The sequence below is a fragment of the Drosophila gunungcola genome, unplaced genomic scaffold (genome assembly GCF_025200985.1).
Source record: "Drosophila gunungcola strain Sukarami unplaced genomic scaffold, Dgunungcola_SK_2 000173F, whole genome shotgun sequence".
NCBI classification, from domain to species: domain Eukaryota; kingdom Metazoa; phylum Arthropoda; class Insecta; order Diptera; family Drosophilidae; genus Drosophila; species Drosophila gunungcola.
In genome coordinates this window covers 45636-72366 of record NW_026453334.1, presented here as the reverse complement: position 1 = coordinate 72366, position 26731 = coordinate 45636, and the positions used below count along the sequence as shown (strand labels likewise).

The window sequence follows — 26731 nt, the reverse complement described above, 5'->3', positions numbered from 1 at the left end:
CATTCCAATTCCAATTTAGTTGCACGCAAATATTTATTTAATTTCTATGCAAACTCAGGCACAGAGACAGATACAGATACAGATACAGATACAGATACAGATACAGATACAGATAGAGATACAAATGCAGATGCGAATGCAGATGTGACTGCGGATTGGTATGCAGATACGGCCACATATGCAGTGTGGCAGATACAAATACATATACAGATACTGATACAGATACAGATACAGATACAGATAAAGATACAGACACATAAATACAGGTGCTGTCACTGCATATCTATTAGATACACATTCCCCGTAAAACGAATATTTTCATTTTGGCATTTGGCCCCTCTCTCTTTTTATTCGTCCAAATTCCAAATTCCAAATTCCCTGCCACCGCCCGGATTTGTGTTTGCTTTCAATCCGCACAGCTCCACGAAAAGCGTATCACAATATACACATTCAGTTGAATTAGATTTGGGGGGACGGCATTCCCCGCCCCGTTCCTACCCATTTGCCACATATTTTGGACACTCGAAGAGTTCAGCAGCCTTTGCACTGGACATCTATTTGCTTATTACGAAGCAGTTCCAATTAAAGTCAAGCTCACAGGCATTGTAATTGACTGCTGAAGGATTTGGACGAAATGAAGGACATTTGTTTGCCTCTCCAAAAACCGAAGCAAGGTTACGTGCACATCAGTTCCGAGTTTGCCAACTTGAGCTACCAGCGTATGTATCAATTTCATTGTTATTTCTGGGCACTTGAATGAATCGTTTGATTGTCTTGATTGCATTTCCCCATCAATGTTTCATTTAAAACGATCACCGGACTTTGTTAATGTTTAATATTAAGTGTTTAGCAAATGCTAATTGACGTTAACGTTTTTAAAGCGTTCGTTCTAAGTTAAATTATATCAATTATATAAATATTAAAAAACATATACCATTCCTTTTCTTGATGCTTATTTTTTAATTACTTTTTATGATAGTGCCATGCAATTATTAAACTGGCACGAATAAGCATGACTTTTTAAACTTAACTTTTATTCTTTTTGTGTTAAACATATCCATGGCATATCTATAAAAACAAATGTTGTGCAACTATTCGAAAACGCTTTTTTGCCTCAATCATATTTTTCATTCCACAGTTTGCAAATAAAGTGCCATATTTATTTATTTAACAGCTATTTATTGATTAACAATCATTCGTATTTCTGTTTGCGGTGCTATGAAATCAATGATTGAAGCGCACACACAATGTGCAATATGTTTTCCAAACATTCGCCAACCACATCAACATCGTGCCTCGATAATTATACAAATGGCAAACTCCCAGTGATGCCTTTCAGCTAGAAAAGTGTTTTGGTAAAGTTCCCAAAATGATGAATAGCATCCTGCTGGGCTTGGATTCCACTTATTTTCCCCGGGGCCATTATGCACCAACAACCAAAAATTTGCTTTTTACCCATTATGGGCACTAAACCCCAGCTCGATTGAATTCAACCGACGTTGATGACTGGAAGCTCTCATTCTCGTTCTCCTTGGCTTTGTATGCTTTTTTGTCGCTTTCATTGTGAGGGAAAATCATGAATTTCCCAGGAAAAGCTGTAAGCCGGAAGACAGAAGACGAGTGAACCGCTTCTGTGCATTTTGAGTGTGGTTGTCGAAAGGGCAAAAGGACAGAAATGGAAGGGTGAAATAAAAGAAGGCGGGAGCTGCACAATTCCTGGCTAATGAACATGACACTGACATCAAATGAAAGGGTGGCGGGTAAGGGGGTAAGGGTGTAAGGGGGTAAGGGAGTAAGGGGGTTAGGGGGCAAGTCGAAAAAGGGTGTTCAACGCATTTTGCAATTATGAAATTCTCGCAGCGACAGTGGGCTTGCTGGCTGTCTCCTGCAGTCTGCCTGCTTTCCGGCAACAAATTTAGAACAAGCGTAAAATTTGCAATTAAATGCCTGGCAAAAACCAACGCCCCAACGCCCCAACGCCCCACCTCCCCAAAACCCTCAACCCTTCTCCTAATAACAACAGCCAGTACTTTATGCCATGGATATAGTATATATATATATATATGTATATGGCTAACAGTGTGTATACGTAATACGTACCATAAATGAGGTCAGTTCCTCTTGCTCCAACTCTTGGCTACCGTTTTTTTTCCTCATTTTTGGGCTTGTTGTGACATTTTTTTGGTGCATTAAAGCAACAATACTGACAAAAACACAGCGACAGCAGTAACAACAACAACATTAACAACAACAGCAAGGGTAGAATGCGAAGAATGGGGTGAAGTGCTCTGCACATTGCGTATACGCCACGCTGGTCACGATGCAATAATGCCCAGCGTTGGCATTAAAAACAAACTGAAAATGAATACAAAACACAGGGAACGTGGGGGCCAATGATGATGGCGGGATTACTGATACCCCATAGAAAAGGGTGGGGGGGGGGGGGGGGGGGGGGGGGGGGGGGGGAGAGGTGGTAAATTCGTGAAAAGAAGAATCTATGGTGGATAACCAATAGTTATTGTGTTTTGAATTAGCCCTAGCTCCATAGCTTTAGATGATTATAAACCATTACTTTCTTGATTACTGATTATTTAATAAAATATGAGAGTTTGTTCCTTATCAACGTTCCACCTATCTAATATTATTATGAATATTTAATAGATTTTGATTTTGATTGGAACCCATCGACAACTAGTCGTATACGTAACGTTTACCCTGCACCCATCAAGCAGTTATAAAAACGCAGTAAAAACAACAAAAAAACAACGAGTCGACAAAAGGAACAACAAGAGGCGAACAAACAGCGACAAGAAAATGACAGAAGGTTTCGATTATACAACAAGGGAAGGGGCTGTGTGAACAGGGTAATATAGCTTGTTGTTAGAGCGGATTGGTGGGGGGAATAGGGGGCGTATACGGGATATGCCGGATATGCGGGGTATATGGTATGGGAGTTTCACAATCGCAGGGCATGTGTGTTTTGGCTTCAATGTGCAGCTGGGGGCGTGGCCGGTGCAGTGACACTGCGCCCGTTCCGTTGACCCGCATCCACAAACAAGGACGAGGACGTGGACGTGGACGAGGAGCAAAAAGGACTCGCAGTCGCCGTGCCATGGCAAATGATAAATGACAAAGGACATACGCAACGCAACGCACTCTCCCTTATTTTTGTACTTACTTTTTTTGTGGATCGAAGAGGAGCAGCTGGTGCCTTGTGTTCCTGTCCCTCAAGTTGTTAAGTAATATGTGGAATGTACTGCTACATCAGATGTTCCTTGGATTTGAATGTTTTTGATTAATTACCTTGCAGGAATTCCTTTACATACAAGCACCTAATTAAATCGATTCATTTGCGTTTCAAGTCCCACGCCAAATGGTTTTTCAGTTTATTACAATTAGTTGAGTTACAATTATCACCTGCTCGAATTTAATTTGATTGATTTACCTTTCATTTCCATTTAATTAATTTTTTGTATACTTATTCATTCATAGTATTTAGTTAATGGGTTTGCTTTTATACATTTTCTTTAAACTTATGGTTTTAGCCCAATTGTTTTTGAATTAATTATTTATTGACTTATTAATGCATTTTTTGAATTTAATGTGTTTGATTTTGCGTAGATTTCCAACATTCGATTTAATTATTTTTTTTTAACCTCATGGTCTTAAATTATATCCTCTAAATCTAATTTTTTTAATTTACTTCTTTATAATTTGTCTGAACTTAGTTTTGTTAATTTACACAAAAATCAATTAAATTGAATGATGGAAATGTAAAGAAAGTCAATCAAATTAAATCCAAACAGGCAATTATAGTAGACACATCTCTGTTTTATTCGTTCACTTATTCCATTTGGTGGTTGGGTTTAATTTTGTACATTATATTTGCAGAAATCAAACAAAAATGTAAATAATTCGAATAATTTCCTTTTTGAGGCCTTTGCCTAATGATTTCTGAGTTTATTTATACATATAATTATAGCCGGTTTGGACTTACTTTTTTTGTTCTTGCATTTTCATCAATCAATTTGTTCAATATTTTTGTATACAATCAAGTGAAGAGCTTAACTTGTCCCTATACTAATTTGCTTTGTCTTCTTCTGGTTAAACCTTCAATTTACCACATTCTTACACCTCATTGGACAGAAGAGATAGACAATTGTCGGAGTTATGTGTATGTGCATAGAGGATGTATTCTTGGGCTTCCACTCGAACGAGCCATTTTAATTAGGCAAATCAATTCGGTGGGGGCAGTGGTGAATATAAGTGGAAATTGAGATTTCCATTTGACGGAAGTGGACACTTGGCATTGCCATCGTCCGAAGTCTTTAAGGATGATGGCACTTAAAGTCCGGCCATGGTCCCGAAATTGGCATATATATATGCATTCATATATGCTGCACTTTTAATACATACGTATACGTACTGGAATAGTCCGCATCCGGCGTGTTCAATTTGCGGCTACATGAAAAAGGCAGGGACTGGACCCTTGGCCCCTTCCATTTCCGGTTTCCACCTCCCCCCCCCCCCCCCCTGGCCACCCTCCCATTGCCGTCTTCCTACCAATTTGATTTTTGGCCGGAGGGAAACGTGGCCGACGATGAAATTAGCACCGCTCCTCCCACTTTGCATATTATCCGGGACTTTCGGTGACCGGTCCGTGAGCAATTCAATTAAATCGTTCGTCGTTTAAAACCAAATAAAAATCCAAATAAAAATCAAAATTAAATTCATGTCGGAAGTTTTGCGGAGGAGAGAGAGAGAGAGATATAGAGAAAGAGGGGGAAGGGGCGATGAAAAGGGGAAGAGGATCGGCCATTCAATTGGCATTTCAATTTGATTTGCCGGCCATGGCCAAAACGGCCGAGAGCGGAGTTTTTAATGTGCAAATCGTTTGAATTGTTTAAATCAATTAAATTTCCGGCCACGCATCGTTGACCTATTTTGATTTATTTTTGGCATACATCCTATGCCGCTCCGCCCTCTTGAGGCATTTTTTTGGTAGGCTTTCAATAAAATTTAATTTAATCAATGGCTTAACAAATCGAAGCGTATAAATTCGTGATGAGTATCGGTGAAGTTAATTCCCCGAAATCCATTAGGCAAGACTTTACACAGATTGCCAAATCGATTGGGCGTGATCGATACATATGTATACACGTATACACACATTGATTTGCTTTGCCATTTTTTCGGTTGTAACAAATTAAATTCAATTATGCTCCATGGCCATTAAGCGATGGGATGGGACAGTGGCCCATAAATTCAACACAAGTTGTTGCAGCCATCGGCCCATCAATCAATCACTCAGTCAATCAATCAGTGCAACGTGCCAAAAATCAATCTGTCGCACTAATTTCATCAATTTAAGCGTAGTCGAAATGCATTTATTTTTGGCCCAATGTCAGTAGTTGCTCTGTAGACTGTTGTATGCAAACTGCTTAATTAGTAAATTGCTTTACATTTCCGAAGAAAAAAATATGGTAAGGTATTAAATTCGTTCTGAATTTTGCAAACTGTTTTCAGTTTTACTGTAGGCAGTTTATATCAAAATTTTAAATGTCTTATATATTTAAGTTATCTAAATTAAATTTACAATTAGTTTTACAGTCAACTTTATGTTTTTCTGCTATATTTTTTTTTTTTCTAAAAATGTACTTTCCCTTGATTGACTTGATATTGTCCTTTTTTTAATAAAAAATTTACTTTCCCTTTATTTTCTTATTATTTAAATAGTTCGTTTCAATATTGTCATATTTTATTTTTTCTTTCTTTGTTCCACAGACAGCTATTTCTATTTTTCCATTATAAAAAATCTCATTTTAAATTTAAATTTAATTAAAATTTAAATTTTAAATGTCTTTGGTTTGTTTCCATTATTTCTGTTCCATGCCGATTATTCCATTTCAATCCTTTGCATGCACAAGTACTTTGCATAGGTAAATAAAAATTCGATATTCAAAATATTTGAATGCATTTTTTATCCTTTTAGCTATTTGTCAGTTGTTGTGCTGTTGTTTGATTAATGACCTGTGTCCTAGCTTAAAATGCAGTAACCTCTCTGACTTTTCCCCTCCATTTCCGCGTTACCCGCTCCCCACAATTCCGGGAGAAACTGACGTTTGGGAAAGAAGGAAAATAAATTACTTTGGTTTGGGACCGGCAAAATGTCAATTTAATTTTGGGCACGCCCTGCGGCCAGAATAAATTGTATCCAGTCTGTCGATTGCACTGATTGAAGGTTTCGATGGGAGGGGGAACAGTATGACGATGGAACGGAAACGGAAACGCAACGGGGAATGGGCAACCGAATGGGAACGAGCAAATTGCATAATGCTAACCGAAATGTGAAATTACGGCGATAGCACCACCATAATCCACCCAAACCCTTCTTCGGCCCAAAATGAACCACAAACTTTGGTGTGACCACCAGGTAGGTGCTCCCCATTTGTGTGTGGGTTAATTTGATTTTAATTATGAACGAGGCCGCGACCAGCTGCCCCGTTTGCCTGTTTGCGGTTAATCAACTGTCCATGGCATAAATATTTTGATTGCCACAAATGCGCACCAATGGCCACGAAGGCAAAAGCCAGGCCTTGTGCCTTTGACAGGCCCCAAAAATGAGACGCCATTGCCGGCGATGCCACCGAAATGACAATTAAAAATAATTTGAAATGCAGACGGGAGCTGGGATCCAGGAGACTGGAGCCTGAAGCCTGAAGCCTGAAGCCACAGAGCCTGGGGCACCCAAAAAAAAAAACCCGGAGTCGTAGACATAGACGTAGATGGAGCTGGAGCTGGAGCTGGAGACCAGAAGCAGCGCATTTCATTAAAATTTCAAGTCGACTCAACTTTCGAGCACACACAGGAGGACAGCACTTGACAACAAGAGCCACCACCAGCCCAACTAGCAGCTGTCCCACCAGAAGGCCCTCCTCCTCCTCCTCCTCCTCCTACTCCTCCTCCTCCTCCCTCCATCCACCTATCCATCCATCCATCCATCCACCACTCCAATCCACTTCACTTCACTCCACTCCACATCCTTCAGAATACCCTCGCTCAACGGAAGCGCCATTTAAAATTAGTGAAAAAGTTAAAGCCCTAACGGAACGAACAGACAACATGAGCTGCCCCGCAATTAAGTGGAAGCGAAGCCCAAAGCGGATCAAAAAGCCCTTAAGAATCGACCAGAGGATACCGTGTAATATCTCCTGAAGGCAGTGGAAAAATAAGCAATTCGCATAACCAAAATTCTTTTAACTAAAGCTTTCAAAGACGGATCTCTAAGCAGCAGACTTCTAGAATTGTATGCTCTAACATTCAAATATTACCAAATTTTTCAAAATTATCAAAAACTAAGTTTTGGTGGCAGGTGAATATGAATATTTTTCAAGGAAATGTATATTTTTTTGAAAAAATTAATAAAATTTATACTTTATTAAGTTTATTTACTTTTAAAGAGATTTAAAGGTTTCAAACATTAAAAAAAACTGTGTAAATTGAAATCAGAGAAACTTAGCTTTTTTGATTGAACTTTTATTCTTATATGGTGAAAAAAAATAATATATAAATTATCTTTTTTACTATTAAGACAACAAATACGCAAACAAAGCAAATTTTAGTTAAAATGGTATAATGTGGTATATACAAATAGTATTTTAAGTTTATACGAACTACTAATCACAATATATTGTAACGCCATTTGGATCCAACATTGATAATATAACAAAGGAAATATTTAAATATTTTTAGCTTTGGCTTTCATCCTTTGCAGTTTTTGATTGTTTTAAATATTAAAAAATAGTTTAATATGCATTGCATTTAATATTATGATTTCAAATTGAATTTAAATATTAAATATAAAATTTTGAACTTAATAGTCAGATGTTTATTTGCCATTCTTTTTGTCCATGAAGCCAATACCAACGATATGGTATAAAATCCTGGCCATGAGCCTGTCATGGACACCCTGCAATCGACGAGGCATCTGCAGGATAGCATTCCATACTCATGCCGTTTGTAGGTGATTGTAGCCGTTTGCCAGGGCTAAAATTCAAAACGTCCAGCCAAGTGCAGGCTGCAATTTTAACCCAGCCTTGGAGGCACCGACTTTCGATCCCTGCCTCCTGGATTTTACTCCATTGCTGCTGGCGTTCCCATTCGCAGCTCGTCCTTTGCACACATTGCAGTCATTGCTTTGGGTCCTCGTACCCAAATGGTTGGTGGGAAGGTGGGAAGGTGGGAAGGTGGGAAGATGGGTGGGTTATGGGTCTTTAACCGAACCGAATCGCCTGAGTGGCTCCGCTCGGTTCGATTTGATGGCAGCCCGCAAATCGATTGGAGTCTGGCGGAGTCTGAAACACACAAAATTAAAAATTCCAAAATGCCAAGTGCTCGCTCAACCCCGCCCAGGGAAAATGCATATTCGATTTACTTTGCTTTTCGTGTGTATTTCTCATTTGGTTTCGGTTGCAATCGTTCTTAATATTGAATTTAAATTTATAGCAGGGCATGCTCTCGCCTAGTTGCCAGCTATCGTTAATCGGTAATCGTTTATCGCTTGCCTTTACTTTTGAGCGTTCCATTGCCATTCGTTATCGTTTCGTTCCGTTCCGTTCTGTTCAATTCGGTTCGTTTCGTTTCGTTTGGCTTTACATTATCTTAAACGCATACACACACACACATATCAGTTTAAGTTAAGTTTTAATAATAACTTAAGGTTAAATAACAATCACATTTACTTATACTTTTTTTATGCTTTCGTTCGACCCAAAAAAAAGTTCTGCACGCTTTACCTAACTTTTATGTTTGATTTACGAGTAGTGTTTTTTTGGGTTATTCATTAATAATATTCATAATATTTTCTCATTGGCATTCTCGCTCGCCCGTCGGGACTTAATTGTCAATAAAACAATTTGAACAAACGTAAACAACAAAAGTGGTTAATCGTTAGCCAGGGATTATGTTCCACCTATAAACGACCCCTTCACCATATCCATATCCGGGGCATAGTTAATTCCTACTACTTACACTAAAACGCGCCACTTGCAGTGCACGGATCTGGGCTTTATTTATTATTCCGTCTGTGTCTGGCTTAGGTTCTAAGAATTTTCGTTAAAGAGTTAAGTTTTGTTCTATATTTTATCAATGCTGTATATATTGTGGGTAAACCATTAATGTGGGGCAAATGTCGTGGATATGTCCACGGTCTGCATTTATCTAGTTTGCCAATTTTCAATTTTCTTATGCCTATCGTTAGTTATTTAGTTCTCATTTGCTTGGAGTTGAAGTCCTCTTTTTTCGCCTAATTTTTCCATACACACACACGAAAAAAATATACATACACATATATATTTAAATATATATATATATCGACTAGGACTAGAACTATTTTGGTTTCGTTTTCGTTTAAAAGGTTATATAATTCTGCTGTAATCACCATATTGGCATTGTATAAATTGTTCGTTTCTCTTTGTAAATTGTATTGGCTTGCTACAAAAGTTCGGCACATTTGATTTTGTCAAGTGAATTGTGTAATTTGCGAAACACGAATATCGAGATATCAACGATATTTGGGTGTGTCTATGTCCGGAATTTGGGTTTTGACTTGCTAGCTGCCCTTGTATCTATCATTTTGCCCTCGAAAATTTTTAAACAAATTTGTGGGAAACAATTATGGAAATGGAAAGGCTTTAGGCTGCCAGAACATTTGGTTAAATTGATCTCGATCTCATTATTTCAATAAAATCCCTCTTAAAGGCAATTGATGCTTTTGAAACCAACTTATTTATGACCTCCTTTCCGGATTGCTGCCAATTAGAACTCTATACACTAAACCCCAATGGGGATCCGGACACAGGACACACTTTGATGTTATTTTCTGGCCATGAAGTGGCCCATCGAATACCAATTAATTTTACTACAATTATGCCATTGCTGCTACAGGTTTGACATTCATATTTTTGGCGTTTTAGTTTTCCTTTTTGTGTGTGTAAATAATTAGCCTAATTAATTATGCATCGTTACATATCGGTAGTTACTCTTTATTGGGCACCTCGCTGCTCTTTTTTGTTTGCCTATGTATCGCATTTCTTTTATGTATTATATCATGTTGTAGTTCGTATGCAGATTCTATCTTATTTGATTTTTATTTATTTTTTTTTTGTTCTGGTTTTTCGCATTGTTTGTAGTTATAGACATTGAAATACTCGATAGCCTCATCTCCCTCCAAATGGAGAGAGATTCTGGAGCGATTGGTTGGTAAATATAGTATTAAACGGTAGATGGTGGATGGTGGATGGTAGGTGGGGCGGGGGGAGAGGCTACCAGCCGCAAAAAGACAAACAATTAATTATGATTTATTTATATTAATCGCATTTAATTGTTATTATTCGTTATATTCGAAAATCAACAAACATTAAGTGGAAAAAGTTTCTCTCTATTAAGTGTATATTTCAATTTAAGTTTTGCCACACAGTTTTTGTATTTTTTTTTTTTTTTTTTTGGGTTGTTGGGGTTTACTCCTAGTAATCCTTACAAGCTAGTCGTCTCCGTGTCGGGATCTCCACGAGATGCGATGAAAAAAAAAAAAAAACCGCCGCTTCTTAACCCTTCTTACCTGACCTCTCTAGCCTGATCTCTTAACTGCCGTTCACATCCACGATGGGCAGGGCATGGTTGACATGCATGCCGTTGGTTAACCCATTGCTGCCGTTGCCGTACTGCGTCTGCGAAGTCTGCGAGGGCGGTGGCGAGGCGGGCGGCGAGGCGGGTGGTGTCAGGGTGGAGGGCTCCTCCCCGCCGACGCTCACCACCACGTTGACGACCTTGCCGATTCCATTCCCAGTGCTGACGATGGATGCGGGCATGCCCTCCATTTGCTTGCCATTTGCAGTCGCCGGAGGAGTGCAGGTGCTGGTGGCCTCCAGGAGCGGTGGTGGTGGTGGCGGTGGCAGGCTGTCCAACTGGTTGGACTCGATGAGCGTGTAGTCGCCCAGCTCCTTGATCTCCTCCGTGGATGGTGGCGCCGGCAGACTCATCAGGCTGTCGTAGTTGGCCTCGGCTTCCGGTTCTGTTTCTGTTTCTGTTTCTTTTGGTAACTCTATTTCTTTTTCAGACTCGGAATTAGTCTCGACCAGATCTGGTCTGGGCTCCATTTCAAGTTCCTCTTTTGAATCGGGCTTAACCACCTCTTTTTGGGGTTTAACTACCTCTTGAACTGGTTCGTCATTTGGTGGAGAGACTTCCACTGTCGGTGGAGCCACTTCTTCTTTTGGTGGAGCCACTTCGTCTTTTGGTGGCGCTACTTCCTCATTTGTTAGAACCACTTCCTCATTAGGTAAAGTCACCTCCTCATTTTTAAGTTCAACCGCTGTCATCTTTTCCGGAATAACTGACTTTTCTGGTGGAGCAACTACCTCCATTTGCGGTGGATTCTGTACCTCAATTTTTGCTAGAATCTCTGACTTTTCCAAAAGAACCTCAGTTTCTTTAACGGTCACTTGACTTGAGCCTAGCGCCTCTACCGAATTGCCAACTTGTGCAACTGACTTCTTCGACACTTGGCATGCATCGGTATCCGTGTGTTCCAGTTCCTGATCTTGACTTTGGTTTGGACTAATCAAAATGGGCTTGGCCGTGGGTGAACTAGTGGCATAGCCCGGCTGTTCGATGACATAGAGCTCCTGGTTGCCGTAGCAGTAGCGCTTGTTGGAGTCACTCGACGAAGTGGAGCTGAGGTCCGATTGCGAGAGGCCAGTGCGGGCCAGTTCGGAGTGGGATTCGTGTGTTGGCTGGGCCAAATCCTCGGCGACATGCTCCTCGGCCTCCTCGATGAGGTGCAGCGGGGCGGGATGGCCGGCGGCAAAGTCCTGGGGCGGTGCATGGACCTGCACCTGCTGTTCGTGGCTGCAAGGCGGCAATGTCTTGTCCAGCAAATGCCCCCCGTTGGGCGCCACTTTGTTGTCGAAGGGCAGTTCGGTGGCGTCCAAGGTCACGCCAGGATGATCGCCGGCCAGCTGCTTGGAGTCGATGCCGCGGGCCACCTCCACCACAAAGACGCCATCCTTGTCCGTGTGCATTTTCGTCTCCCGGGCATTTCGCGATATGTCCTGCGAAGAGATAGAAGTTTCATTGAAATCGATGGCAGGTGGTCATATGCAGATAGGTTTCTTACACACAACAAAAACACACATCCAGCTACAACATCAAGGGTACGACATTGAGAGGGGAGAGTGGAGGGGGGGCCGGTAGAAAGTGGCAAAGAACGGGTGGAAAAGAGGTAAGAGGGAGTTGAGTAGGGCGACAGAGCGGACAAATCGGTTGGCTGCCATGCGGAAAGTGTCGAAAATTGCATTTGCATATGCTTGTGGCACACATACACCCCAAGGATATACCATCACACACACGCAGGCACACACAGGCACACTCACTCGCACACTTAAGTTGACAAATAGAAGACACCGGGCTGTTGTTCAGACTCAAATCTGACCCTCGTTCACTGTCTCATGGCCCGCAGGTGGCCATTGATGTGCCAGGACCACCACCCAAGGACATTTAAGGCCAGGACAAATGAACAAGTGGAAAAGTGGAAAAGTGTTTCCCCAAAGTGTCAGAGGGCGAGAGTGCGGTAAACAAAGTACTTACTTAACACAAAAGGTTCAGAAAGAGAAGCAGGAAAGTGCGGAACCCAATGTATAGTATAGTAATTCAAATTACTAACAAAGCTAAAAATGTTTAAAACAATGCTATAGGTAAAAACTCAATAGCTGCCAGTTTCAAAGAATAAGACTATACGGCAAGGGGTTAATCCGTTTCTTTACATTAAAATAAAAATGTATGTGACAAAGAAAGATCTGAAAACAGTCATACGTTGTTTTTATTGATTCTTGTGAACTTAAATAAAGCCATGTTATAACTCTAAATAAAAATGATTCAATGGTGGTTAACTGAAAAAAAAAGGTATATTTTAGTTAGGTGCTCCCATGTATGTTTTTTACATTAAACTGAAATACTTAACCAAATCAATCATAAGTGCCTTCTTTGTGTTAGCTTAATTGTGCATCAAGAAAATAAATTACTTGTTGGATGCAATCGAATCGCTTCTTCAATGATTTCGAAAGTGTGCGAAAGTCAAGGCAAGATGCTTGTTTGGACGGGCACAAGGCACAGCGAACTAACTACGACAACATCCAGAAGTGTCGAGCAGAGAGGACAGAGCAGGACAGAGCAGGACAGAGCAGGACAGAGCAGGACATCCCGGCCAGAGATGGATGGCGGGTGGCCACACGAAGACGGCCTGATCGGATGACTAACGAACTTACGTGCCGCTCCTCGGTGACAACAATCAGATGATTATCTTTGAGCGTTATCTTGGTGACGGAGCCACAGGGAGCAAAGCCGCCATCGTCACCACTAGAACCACCAGCAGAGCCACCAATGGAGCCACCCACATGGCCCACACCCACGGTCCCCGCTTCGAACCGAAACTCGAGGCACTCCAGACCAGGCGACACAAAATGGCCTTGACTGACACCAGTTGGGGGCGTGGACATGGGCGGTGGGTGGTGGTCTGTTCGTGGTCGTGGGGAGGTGCTCGAGGTGGCGCTGGCGGATGCAAATGCTGTGCCAGATGATGAGAATGACGACATTTCAGACTGCAAGAGGCGAATAGAGAAAGAGAGAGAGAGAGAGAGAGAGCATTCTCTGTACTTAACTGGAATGCGAATGCGAATGCGTATGCGTATGCGTATGCGAATGCAATTCACGCACACACTTCGATGCTTTCACACACAATCTTGGCTCGCACACCATCAAAGGGCAAGAGAATTTCATTACCAGCCAAGGGAATTCATTTCCATTTCAAGTCAACTCAAGCTCCATTTAAACTTGAACCCTAACCTTTGGTTACATCTGTGCAGTCTTGAATTTTGATATTAAATTTCATGTACAAGTACTTGTCATCAATGAAGATCAGCCTTTAAAACAAGCCAAGAATTTTATGCTTAAACTTAAGCCTCAATTTCAAATAAAGTTTTTAATTCAAAAATAATAGTTGTAACATTTTGTATACTTATGGAGCAAAAAAAAAAAACTTTTTAAACCAAATGGTCTAAACTATAATCATTTGTTCTTTGTTTTGTTCTTTCAGTTTAAACCAAAATTATGTATAACTTCACTCAAATAATAAAAACGTTTGTATATCATCGGTTTTGCCAAAGCATAAATGGGTTTTCCTTTGTTTTTATAGAGCTATTAAACACCTTTATTGCTGAATTATTGAATATACTCTAGTTTAAGACCCCTTATATTCATTATCCAACCGCAGTTTCGTCTCAAGTTTTGGCCTTTCAGCTCTCAATTTCAGTGGGAACGCAATAAACGCAATAAAATTTCCACCGGAAATTTCTGGCATTGTTTAATTTTGTCGAGAGCTCGAGAGCAAGTGCATCCAGGGGGGCGTGGCATGGTGGTGGGCAGGTAAGAGTTGAAGACACTCTCTGATGGCACTTGCGTTTCAATTTCAATTTCCATCAAGAGTGGGGATGTGGTGGGGTAGGTCGAGGCGGTGGGTGGGTTGCTTGGTTTTCAGGTGGGCTGGGGGCACTGACTAATATTCAGATGTGCGCTATGAACTCACCTCATGCTTGGAATCCTGGCCCTGTTCGCTGTCGTCGCCTTGGGCGCCACCCGTGCCCGATCCTGTGTTCTTGCCCACGACATACCTGCAAATAGGGGGATGGAAAGAGACGGGGTTAGTGCGCAAGCGAGACGGAGAAGGTGTGTGGGCCAAAGGCGGCAAAGTTGTTAAGCAGTCGACGCCTGGCCGCAGCTTTTCGGCGGCGCGCAGCCCAGAGTTTCAAAATCCAATGCATTTCTAATGATGCCGCGACTCAAATTAACATTTTGTTGCCTACTTTGCGGTCGCCTGCAATTACCTAGGCAATGCCTCTGACTTCATAAAATGGCAAAAACGAGCTTAAAGGGAATGTCTTCCCTTAAAATCTGATTACGAGAATGCATACATTACACTTACTGCTTCGTTTTGCAATAAGTTTTGCCAATTTCATGAGTTTGTGGAGGTCTTAAGACGTTATCCCAATTATATTTAATTTCTTTGTACTTAAGACTTAAAGATGGTTACTGATTATACAATTAGACTAATATTCTAAGATAAATGAATTATAAATTTAATTGATTAAGAAACTAAAGCACAAGCTTAGAAAAACTTATTCCTTGATTTCATGCTTAAACATGGCCATATATATTAAGGAGACATTATTTAATATGTATGGTAGGCTTATCTTGAAGGCCATGTTATTATTCCTTAAATAAGTACAATTTTCCTAAAATTAAGGAAATTGGTTTTCATACCAAAAATTCAAACCCCAAACCCTTTTACTTAATAAAATAGTATGCACTAGATTGCCACTATAAGCACAATTTTTTTTTGGCAATGTTTTTTAAGCAAAAAGCTCATTTCTTGGCACATCCCATTTAAATCTATTTATATTACTTTTATTCCATTTGAAACAGTCCAAGTACCAAGTACCTATTCCCCATGAGAAATACAACCTACTAAATTTTAAGGTCAGAAATAATCTGGTAATGTGTGTTGCCCGAAAATTCCTCAAGTTGGCTTCGAAAGCGCCATAAATATTATTAGCACATCCATGGGAAAGTTCCGTGAGTAAGTGAGTGGGTGAGTGGGTGAATATCTGGCGCTGTTCCGAAAGTATCCCATTGTCGTTTTGGCCCCGCCAAAAAAGGGACTTTGTTGCTCTCGTAATGCTATTGGCACTCAACAAATTTCAAGTTGGGTTGTCGAAACGCCGCCGAAACGAGCCACACGCACAACTAATTTCTCGTCTCAAGAGTTTATTGTGCAATTTCCTTCCAGACACCAGCATCTCAACATCTCAGCATCTCAGCATCCTAACATCTCAGCACCAAAAACACGCACAAGGAGCCACAATGTCCTGACCCGCAGAAGGGAATAAGGCAAATAAATTGTGTGTTTCCTTTTTATTTTGACGCTGGCTGGCTTTTCACGGCACCTTTTTTTTGGGGGAGTTTGGGGTAACAAACTGGCAACGTTTGCGGTTGCCATTTGCCGCTTTATGCGTTTTTCCTGCGGCATTCGGCGAAAAGCTGGAAAAGCGGGAAAATCAGGAAAATGGGTCTTAAGCAGGGGCACAGGAATCACCTTCCGAAAGCAGCTGCCTTGTTAGCTCCTGGCATCTACATCATCTGTGAATGTGAATGCGAATGTGAATGCGAAATGTGAATGAGGATGTGTGTGCGGCGACTTCCGTTTCCGGCCTTGCCGATTCCCGATTCCGCCGCGTTGATTTGTTGCGCCTTCAGTTTTCTCAACCTGACACCACCCACAATCCCCCAATTCCCCCCCTCACTCTCCGCTTTCATTTTGTTTGGCATTTAGCACCCAGAATTATATGTGTGTACACAGGGGGAAATGCCAATTCATTTTTGACATTTTTACAATAAGCCAATTTATTGAGTGGACAAATTGACATTAAGAAAATTTTGGAGCAATTTTCTTAAGTGCCAAACGAATGCCACAAACTGCATTATACAGCTTTTACAATTGCAAAGCTAGTAACAAAAACAATGAAAGATGTAAGCTACTTACATGAATATATGCATGTTAATACATGTTTAAATGCTTGAACCAAAAATGTGCATAATACATGTCATTATGATTTTAAACACTCTGTAAAAAAAAAACAAAAACTTAATCCTCGTAGGTTGAAAATACTTTTAAATAACCTAAAAACGCTTAAAAAATATATTTATGTAATAAACTCCGCGTCTATGTATTTTAAAACATTTTCAAAAAAGTGGCCACCACATTAAAAATACTTTCAAAGAAATAAAAAAGAACAAAAATAAATAGTTTTGTATTGTTATCCATGCCACTTTGATTTGAAATCTAAAATTGTAGAGCCTTAAAAAATACTCTCAAATTAGCAACAACTTACTACCTGTAGGTGAAATAATAAAAATATTTCTGAAATAAATGCCACTAGGATTTTAAAACATTTGGAAAGTCTCAAAGAACATGGCTCTTTAGGTAGCAACAACTTCATCGTTATAGGTTGAAACTGCTAAAAATAAAGGATAATAAATCAACTGGCTATGACCCACCTTTTCTTGCTGTGTGCATATTCGTATTTATATGTATATATAAATCCACATCTAGAGAAGCAGCAGCTTCGCCAACAGCTTTCAACCCAATTCGTGGCGTGCTCAAGATTTATGTACGGGCCAGAACTGCGGGCGCTAAAGGATGTGCGTCCCTGGCATTGCTCTCAAATTGCCACCACCCACTAGCCACCCACCAACCACCCACCACCCACCTCCGACCTCCTTAAACTCCGTCACAGATTTGTCAATGTTTTGTTGCTGTTTCAGCTGCTGTCTGTCGCTGGCAATGCGAATTGCGAATGAGAAATAAAATGCCACGAATGAAGCTGATAAATGCGATTTGCCATGCCTTGCTTGCAGCGAGCGCTGCGGGAAATGGTGGGTTCTGAAGTTCTGAAGTTCCGGGGTCAGGGTTCAGGGGTCAGGGGTCAGGTGGGTTGGCCCGGCAAATTGCTTTACATTGAGTGCATTCTTCTGCCATGCGTGGGTTGCCGCTCAAAAGTAGGCAACACATTTCGTCCCACTTTAAAATGCTTAAAATATATATACACAGAAAGAAAAAAATTGCCTGTATCAATTGGATACGTAAAGGACAACACATTTTTAACATTTTAATGTAAATGTAATGTAATTTCAATTTAAAATTAATATTACAAATCGGTAATTTTTCGCTCTCTCTACATTTATGAAAGATATCAAAGTGATGCCACCAAGACCAATTTTTTCCAAAAATTTTAATCTTTGTTTTCCGTGTAGCTTTAGGGCAAACCCAGTGGCGGAAACGGATTAGGGTTGCCCGCCACTCAGGACTCAGAATCCGCACCCACATCTGCTGTCTTTCTATTTTAAGGTGGCTTCACCCCAGCTCATCCTCTGCTACCCACCCCCCCCTCCCCTCCCCTTGCTTTCTTTACCCCCCCTCTCGGTCCGGCTGTCACTGCTTTCTCGCAATTTCTTGCAATTATTTTTGATTTGTGTGGGACATTGCCGTCTAAGCTGATTAAGCGCCACACGAGGCGTAACCAATTAGCTCAGCCAAATGGCTAAGGAGCTCAGTATAAGAGACCATACTGTCTGGGTACAGTTGGCCCCAAGAATGGCAGTACCATCGCTTTGGGGGGGTGGGGGGAGGGGGGGCGTTTGAGGTTAAGCGGGCGTTGGTATCTCCATCAATTTACGAGGGTTCGATAACTATCAGATGGCTTGAATTGAGGGTGGCGCTTTTCAAATAATGTAGCTATTTATTTACTTGAAGTTGAGCAAAAGCGCTTTCTAGAATTATTTCTTATTTATAACCACATGACTTAAAATCTTGTACTCATGGAATTTGGGTTATTTAGGATTATGTATTTGACATATTTCCAACAAGAAAAGGACTTGTTTCCTACACTCGAATTAAAATTAACACTTAAATTTATAAATTCGCCATTAAACTTTATTTTTCATAAGTCCACTAACAAAGGTTTCTAGTAAAAAAAAAATTTGTTTCCAAAAACAAGGAAATATCGCGTCAATTTTCAGAAACTATTTTCCTAATGAATATAACGCTTTTATTCTAAAAAGTAACTTACTCATAAGAGAAAGACTTTTTTTAAATTGTAAGCCTATACTTAAAATTAAAATCACCCCAAAAAAAATAGTTTTCTATAATATAAAAAAATTTTGTAAAAAATAGAAATATTTTTAAATAATAATAATAAATAATAATAATAAACAATAATTTATACCCCATTAATTTTAGAAAATGTTACCCCAGAATGTATGGTGCGATGTCTTTAAAGACAAAAATAGGTCTAATTCGTTTTTTAAGCATTAATATTAATTTGAATGTTATGTTATACTGTACTGTAAGGTTACTGCCTATTTTTCCTTATTTTATACTTTTACTTTAGTATTTCCAACTTTTAATTGTGTCTTTTATAGTAGATTAAAAAATATTTTTTATTTTTTAGTATATCTTGTTGGTCGGGATTTAATATATTTATTTAAAATAGAAAATATACCTTTTGCGATGTTTTAGTTTAATAATTCTAAATATAAATTAATATTACATAACCCTGAAACATATATGTTAGTCTTCTATCGTTACACACTTTTAGGTTCCCTTAGAAGTACTAGCTTTATTCCTATGTAAAGGATTTTAATTATGGTTAGGTTTTAATGTTACTTACTTAATAGCGCAGTACATGGACACCAGCAGTGCTGAGGGCAGTATGACAATGATGAGACCCATGGAAACAGCAAAGAGATTGAAGAATCCTGCAAAACCAAAAAGTGAAGGAAGCACAGGTTTGATATATATTTATATATATATAGTTCCACCAACTCACCATCGTAGTCGGCCAAAGAATCCTCGGAGAGGGCAGTGGCATTTGCGCTCCTGCCACTTCCACTGGCCATCAAAGGCGCCATTGCCGAGGCAGATCCCGATCCCGATCCCGATCCCGAACCCGAACCCGATCCGGAACCCGATCCCGATCCTGATCCATTGTCATATCGCTGGAGTAGCGTGGCATTGACCATCTCCGCCACCGGGAGCTGTTCGCGATGTAAGTGGTTGGCGGATGGTTGGTGCGGCAGGCGGCTCAGCCCATGACCATGGCCCTGCTGGCGGTGGGCGGGACTCTCGAAGGGATAGGAGCCCTCGACGCCGTCGAAGCCACCGCCTGCTCCATCGTCAATCAAATCGCCGCCATACTGAATGGAACTCTCGATCACATCCGGTTCGCCGTCGATGCTGTTGCTCTGGATGTCGTTCTCGTAGATGCCCATGCCGTTCTGGCCCAGCTCGCCGGGCATATAGTCGATCTCCTTGAGCTCGATCTGCGGCGGAAGTTCACCAATTACGGGCACTCCAATAGCCAGATCCGGCAGCACAGCCGGTTGGATAATGATATCCTGCTGCTGTTGCTGTTGCTGCTGCAGTTGCTGCTGTTGCGGTGGTGCTGCCGTGCTGCTCCAGCTCTGTGGCTGCTGCTCCACCTCGATGACAGACTCACCCACATAGGTCACGTCCAGCGGTGGTGCACCATCGCCACTCGACGACGACGACGCTGAGCTGCGAAAGATCTTCAGTGCATCTGAGTTGTGGTGCGACAGAGGTGACAGAATGATGTCCTCCTCGGATAGCTGCTTCTGCAGCGACGACTGCTGTGGCGATTCCATCACATAGCTGGCCGGGAAGAACTGATTCTCCAGTTGAAACTTGCGCTGTTGCTGTTGCTGCTGCTGCAGCTGCTGCTGCTGCTGCTCACCCACTGGCATTATGGGCACCACCGTGGGCAGCGACTCACCCACCTTGACCTCTGTGTTCGAAATGTAGAAGATTGTGTCCGAATCGCGATCGATGCTGGGCTTCCTGGGTGGCGGCGGTGGTGGCGGTGGCGGTGGTCGCGGCATGGAAACCGAACCACCTGCACCACCGGCACCACCCTCCTTTAAGTCAGCCATGAACAGCTCATCGGCATCCTGAACCGTTTGAGGTGGACGCACTGGGGGCGGTGGTGCAGCCGCTGCATCAGAATTGCGGAAGGTGAAGATCGGATTGATGTGCTCCCCGCTGGAAGAGGATGACGATGATCCCGATTCCGCACTACTGTTATCCGCACTATTATCGATTATCTCCACCACCAGGATCTCATCGCCCGGCTTGCCCTGCTTGTCGCTCACCAACGAGGGCTGCCTGTAGGAGAACTCCAGATCCTCGCTTTCGCTGCCAAATGCCTCGGACACATTGATGTGGATCTCGATGGCCGCCGGCTCCGGCTTGCCCATTATTGCACCACCAGCACCACCAGCACCACCAGCACCACCCGACGCGGGTTGAGTGGAAGTTGAGACATCCGCCCGATCAATCACATACTGGGTGAACCGCTCCTGCGGCAATGGCAGCTCAAACTCACGCGGTGGCCTGGTGGTGCCCACTTCCACTTTCTGCTGCTGCGGTGGTGCATAGAAGCCCTCGCTGTCGCGGAAATTCGTCGATGCCACTATGGAGTCCACCGTGGAGTCGTACACTTCGATCTGGATATCAGAGATCTTGGACTCGATGCGAGGTGGTTGAGGTGGTGCAGGTGATTGAGGTGGTGCAGGTGGTGCAGCCTGCTCATTACTGCTGATGGGCAAAGTGGTCTGGAGTTCGGGCACTTGGAAAACGGTGGTGGAGAGCACTGAAGCAGAGGAGGCTGCTCCTGCCATTTGCGGTGGCTCGTGGGTGGTGCTGGTGCTGGTTACATCGGGAATTTGCTCGAGCAGAGCTGTGGGCGCCAGAATCTCCACCAATCGGCCATTGCGCAACTGGCTCTCAATGGAAGCCACATGCTGGTGGCTTGCTGGCTGCGGTTTCTTCAGCGGATGCACCACACTGAACGTTTTCTCGCCCATGAAAATGGGTCCCAGGTAGCCATTGTGCACTGGCAGCAGGGGCGTGGCCGGGGGCGGTGGTGCCTTGGCTGTTGTGGTGGTTGTGGGCACTCTCTCCATCTCCGATTCTATGGTTGTGGTGGCCATGGTGGGTGGAAAGTGCTGCTGCTGCAGCTGCTTCTTCTTGGTCAGCTTGAGGCCATCGTGGCCACTGTCCAGAGGTGGGGCCACCGTGTGCTCCAAATCCAGCAGCTGCACCACCTGGAATTCCTTTTTCTTGCTCTTGTTGTTTGCCGGTGGTGCTGATGTCATATTAACTGGTATTTCAGTGGTTCTTCTTAGTGATTCATTGGCTATGGTTGGTTTCTCAGTGGTTGTGCTACTTTCAGTGGTGCTACTTTCAGTGGTGCTACTTTCAGTGGTGCTACTTTCAGTTGTGCTTCTCTTAGAAATGCTTCTTTCAGTGGTGCTTCTTTCAGTGGTGCTTCTCTCAGTGGTGCTTCTTTTAGTGGTGCTTCTTTCAGTGGTGCTTCTTTCAGTGGTGCTTCTTTCAGTGGTGCTTCTTTCTGTTGTGCTTCTTTCAGTGGTACTTCTTTCAGGTGTGCTACTTTTAATGGTACTTCTTTTTGGGTTGCCTATGCCACTAGCACTTCTTTCAGTGGTGCTTCTATCATTAGTACTCCATTCAGTGGTGCTTCCTTCACTAGAACTCCTTTCAGTGGTTTGCCCTTCAGTGATGCTGATTGCAGATACCCCACTTTCAGCTTTTTTAACTGTTGGCACTTGTTTGGCCACCTGTATTTCATCGGTGGCTCTTGGCATCTCGGTGGTGCTGGTGGTGCTGGTGGCGCTGGTGCTGCCAGGCATTGGTGGGGCCTTGGTAGTGGCCAGTGGTGCATGCTTGCCATCCCTGGTGGTGCTGGCCTCCATCAGTGTGGGCGTGTTGCCCTGCACTCCGATTTCCAGATGGCGGTTGTGCTGATGGTGGTGCTGCTGCTGTGGCTGCGCCTGATTTTGCCCCACTGTGGGCGCCGCCCAGCCACCACCGCCCAATGTGGTGGCCAGCAGAAGCAGGAGCACCACCCACGAGAGGCCACGCCCTCTGACGCCCTGTGGAGCTGACATGTTGCTGTCGGGAATATTGCAGCTGGCTATCTTTCTTCGTCCTTTTTGATTTTTGCTTCTGGGCGATGGAGATTCTGCGGAATCTTCTGCTTTGTCTGCTTCTGTTTTGTTATGTAAATTTAGTTTGGATTCTGCTTAGTTAGCGAAAAATCTTGTTGCTGTTGCTGCTGCTGTTGCTGCTTGTTGCTGCTGCGTGTTGCTCCGATTGCCTTTGGCACTTAAATTCTCCCTTCGCTCAGCTTGTTGCTGGCACTTGGCATTGTGTTGTGGCTCTTGAAACTGCAACTCAACAACGTCGTCATCATGCGCTTGAGCGACTTCGTCTGCACCATCGTCATCATTATTATTATTATCATTATCATCGGCGTTGCCGTGCAATGTTGCTGCTGCAGCTGCTGCAGGTCTCATTCATGTTGCTGCTGTTGCTGCTGTTGCTGTTGTTATCGCCGCTGCACTTGTAAATGTTGCCGTTCTCGCTGCGGCCATTTTCTGCGGCTGCAGCGCCGCTTTACACGCTGCTCGAGCTCTTTGTTGGCTTGAAAATATGCACTGCCCGAAAAAAAGGGGCCAGAGAGAAGGTCTCTATGTTGCTGCTGCACTTGCCGCCTCAATACCCGCTTCTGTCCCAGTCGATTTTGCTGCTGCAGCTGCAATATCTTCGCTTTGCAGCCTCCTTCGATGTGTTATTTTGATTTTCCTCTCCTGTCGCCAGTCGCTCCAAGGCATCCTGAATGGAAATGAAATTTGAAATAACGAAATAACGAAATCGGCTGGAGCAACAATTTAACGTATTGTTGTTGCCGCTGCATTGCATTGCTCGATGGCAAATCCAATGAAACTAATGAAGCAACAGCAATAGGGCAAAAGGAAAAGGCGAACGGTTCGAGGAAAATGTGAAAAGTGTTGGCCAAGATGCCATGTCGGAAACAATAAGGAGGAAGCGAAATAATAGAGAGGAAAAATAAAATAAATCTATGGGGGAATAAGTCAAACTGCCTTGAGTGTTTCCTAGAAAATATTTATTGCTCGTAGTTTAGCTCTTAAGTGGGCCAAAATGTACTTATTACTCCTTTTCGGTTTATCTGCATTGTGCTGAAATTCGAAAGTCTAAATGGATTTGCATCGACAGTAATATTGCGTAGCAAAAATTAGCTTTATTCTGACTAAAAAAACATATTTAAATCGTTTAAAGCACAAAAATTTAATCAATAAAAAGTAACCATTTGAGCTATTCAAAATGTATTAAAAATTCTTATTGCTATTACATAAACCTACCTATAAAACTACCCTATTCCCAATTTTTAAAATAAAACCATAAGGGCTTGAGCTGATTTTTTTGCCATCCCCATTAATTTGTTAGGGCCAATGAAAGCCCAAAAATTTCCACACAGACTGCCACTATTATCAAGAAAATTCCAACTCAGGACGTTAGCGGCCACTTGAGTATTTTATCATCAATCAAGCTGCAATCTTTTGGTTTTCCCAGCTTCATTGTTTTTTTTTTTTTTGAAACTCCCCAGATATATTCCTCAAATACATGGCATACTTCTGACCTTAGAAAAAAAAAAAAAAAAACTGTTGCCGCTGCCTTTATTTAATTTAGTCAACTGCTGTGGAAATTTGGGCCACAGAAAGTTAAAATTTAAGGTAAGGATTTCCTTTGAACCCTTCGATGGTGGTGGTGGTGGTGGTGGTGATGGTGCGGCGACCAGACCATGCAAATTAAATATAAAGCCTACAAAATGATTCGATTTCACAGCCCTGACCCTGATCCCAAGCTGGGGAAAAAAGATTGTTGTAAGGACTGAAAGGGAAAAATGGGTATAGAAATGGGCCAAAACCGCAGGCGGGTTGGGGCACAAAAGCTTTCAATTCGCTCATCATCATGGTCATCGTAACAAGTTGCTTATCATGGCACCACCGCACAGCACCGCACCGCACCGCACCACACCACCACCCCACCAGCCTATGACCCTTCATTTCGCAACTATTGTGAAAGATCAAAGGGCGCAAAGGGAAAGTGTGCGGCTGCAGGAAAACAAATGGACGCAAAATAGGCGCAACACAAAAGCGGATGTGTAATAAAGGCGTTGATAATGGCAGCCGTAATGATATGGACGGCAATTCTATAAATACACAAAATCCACATGCACTGGTATAGCCATGTTCTTTCGGATTTGGGGCACAAAATTAGGACCGAAATATGTAATTAGATATTAATACCTTCATAAAAAACATAAGCCCCAAATCTATTCTATACCAAAATATCCAAAAATACACGAAAGTGGTATATAAAAGTGTTGAATACTTATAATATGAAATAAACTCAATGAAGCCTCATTATAACTATAAAATTTAAAAAAAAAAAAAAAATTGGCTTTAAATGTTGAATATATAAAGCAAAAAAATAATTTCTTTCTACAAATAAATAGAAACTTTTTTAAATATTCTTTTTACACATAAAGGTAGCCCCACATTCTTTCAAAATTTAATGTAAATGCTTAGTAAAATCATTATTAATTCATGATTGAATAAAATAATTAAAAAGCAAATAACTCTCAAAAGGAAAGGGATTTTTATGATAAAAGAAAACTCATTGAAATATATAGAACCTAACAACAACGAACAACAGTCAACAGCATAAACAATTAACAAACAAAGAAACTACTTCTTTCAGAAAATATAATTGAAGCACATTATACATCTAAACGATAACAACAGCACTTTATTATTATTTTAATAATGAAAATAAGACGCGGGAGGTTATATTTTGACGTCAGCCGTGTTTATTTATATATGTTTCAGACTCACCGACAGCAAAGTTATGTCTGCCGATTCCGCTCGCCCCGCAAGGTAATCCAAGGGTCCTTGCAGAGCCCAAAAAAACACCCAAATTTTACACACTCGATTCCCTTAAGTCACATAAAATAGTTTTTTGTTTGGATTTTCCATTCACAGAACTTGAGTTTATATGTTTTTTTTTTTATGAATTGTTCATACACTGTGGACACTGCAAAAAATTGAGCAAAAAAAAACTATAAACGATATTACACCGAGAGTAACCGCAACTGAGTTCGTAATTGTGATTGCAGCGGCAAACAGCATTAAAAAACGCGCAGGAAACGCGCCAAATTTAAGGATGATTTACTAGGACCTCGCACAAGGTTTTTGTGGTGGATGGGGGGTATGTTGGATAAGGGGGGGGATGGTGTTGGAGAAATAGGCGAGATTATAAACTCACAACTCCTTTCTGGAATTGAACCCGCTTAAGTTGATTCTTTGGCGGCCGCTGTTTTTACTGCTGCTGCTGCTTCTGCTGCTGCTGCTGCTGCATCCTATTGCTCCGAAAACCGCACGCAAACTGCGCAAATTTCAAAGCATCCTTTGCCTTAAAGGACACTCGACGATCCGGCAGTTCGGATGAATTTTTGACGACTTTTGCCGAGCGCCACGAAGTTCGGAGTCCAGAAGTGCTGGCTAACGCGGCAAAACACGCGTGGAGAGTTTGGAGACTTTCGCAGCCAGCTGCTTGGAGGTTTGTGTCTCGACTAAAAATAGCAGGAAATAAAACAATATGTTCACTAATTTATAATCGCCTTATAATATAATTTTAACTTAGCCCTATAATTTTAAATTTTGACCTTTTGAACTTTTTAAGTACAATAATCCTATAAAACTTAATTGTGTTAAGACTTCTTTGAAGCTTTCTTTAAATATGAACATCATTATTTTATGTCAGCACACGTTATTTCCTAGCAGTTACTTAAACATTTTTTTTTCCTAATAGGTGTGCATTAAGTTTAAGTTTAACGCATTCAAATATAAATGTTGTACTGCCGATTAACCACTATGGTACTTGTCTTGGAAATGCAGTTCACAATGGTGAATATCTTGAATAGATTGGTAGCTGTGCGTCAAATGTTGGCCAACAAAAAAACACTTAAAAAAGTCGTTCTCTTTTTGCCAATCGACTTAACACAGATTTTCCACCAACTTTTCGGCTTAGGGTGACCCATCTTCAAAATTGGCAATCGGATGTGGTATATTTATGGTATTTTTGTCTATTGGCCGGATGGTA

The 26731-nt window shown here is 41.8% G+C and overlaps 1 protein-coding gene across 4 annotated transcripts; it reads right to left on the bottom strand.

Moving 5' to 3' along the window:
* Positions 1-8442: 8442 nt before the first annotated feature.
* Positions 8443-26192, bottom strand: LOC128265901 (PHD finger protein rhinoceros). Of its 4 annotated transcripts, XM_053002131.1 has the most exons (7): positions 25895-26192; positions 25465-25663; positions 19497-23380; positions 19338-19425; positions 14639-14723; positions 13323-13655; positions 8443-12110 (listed from the first exon to the last, which is right to left on the bottom strand). In XM_053002131.1, the coding sequence occupies exons 3-7, from the start codon at positions 22651-22653 to the stop codon at positions 10641-10643; spliced, it is 5133 nt and encodes a 1710-aa protein (XP_052858091.1). In that variant the 5' UTR covers positions 22654-23380; positions 25465-25663; positions 25895-26192; the 3' UTR covers positions 8443-10640. The 4 variants fall into 4 exon arrangements, with proteins under 4 accessions (XP_052858091.1, XP_052858088.1, XP_052858087.1 ...); XM_053002128.1 differs by lacking the exon at positions 13323-13655 and having other exon boundaries at positions 25465-25688; positions 25895-26189; XM_053002127.1 differs by lacking the exon at positions 13323-13655 and having other exon boundaries at positions 25895-26189.
* Positions 26193-26731: the final 539 nt, after the last annotated feature.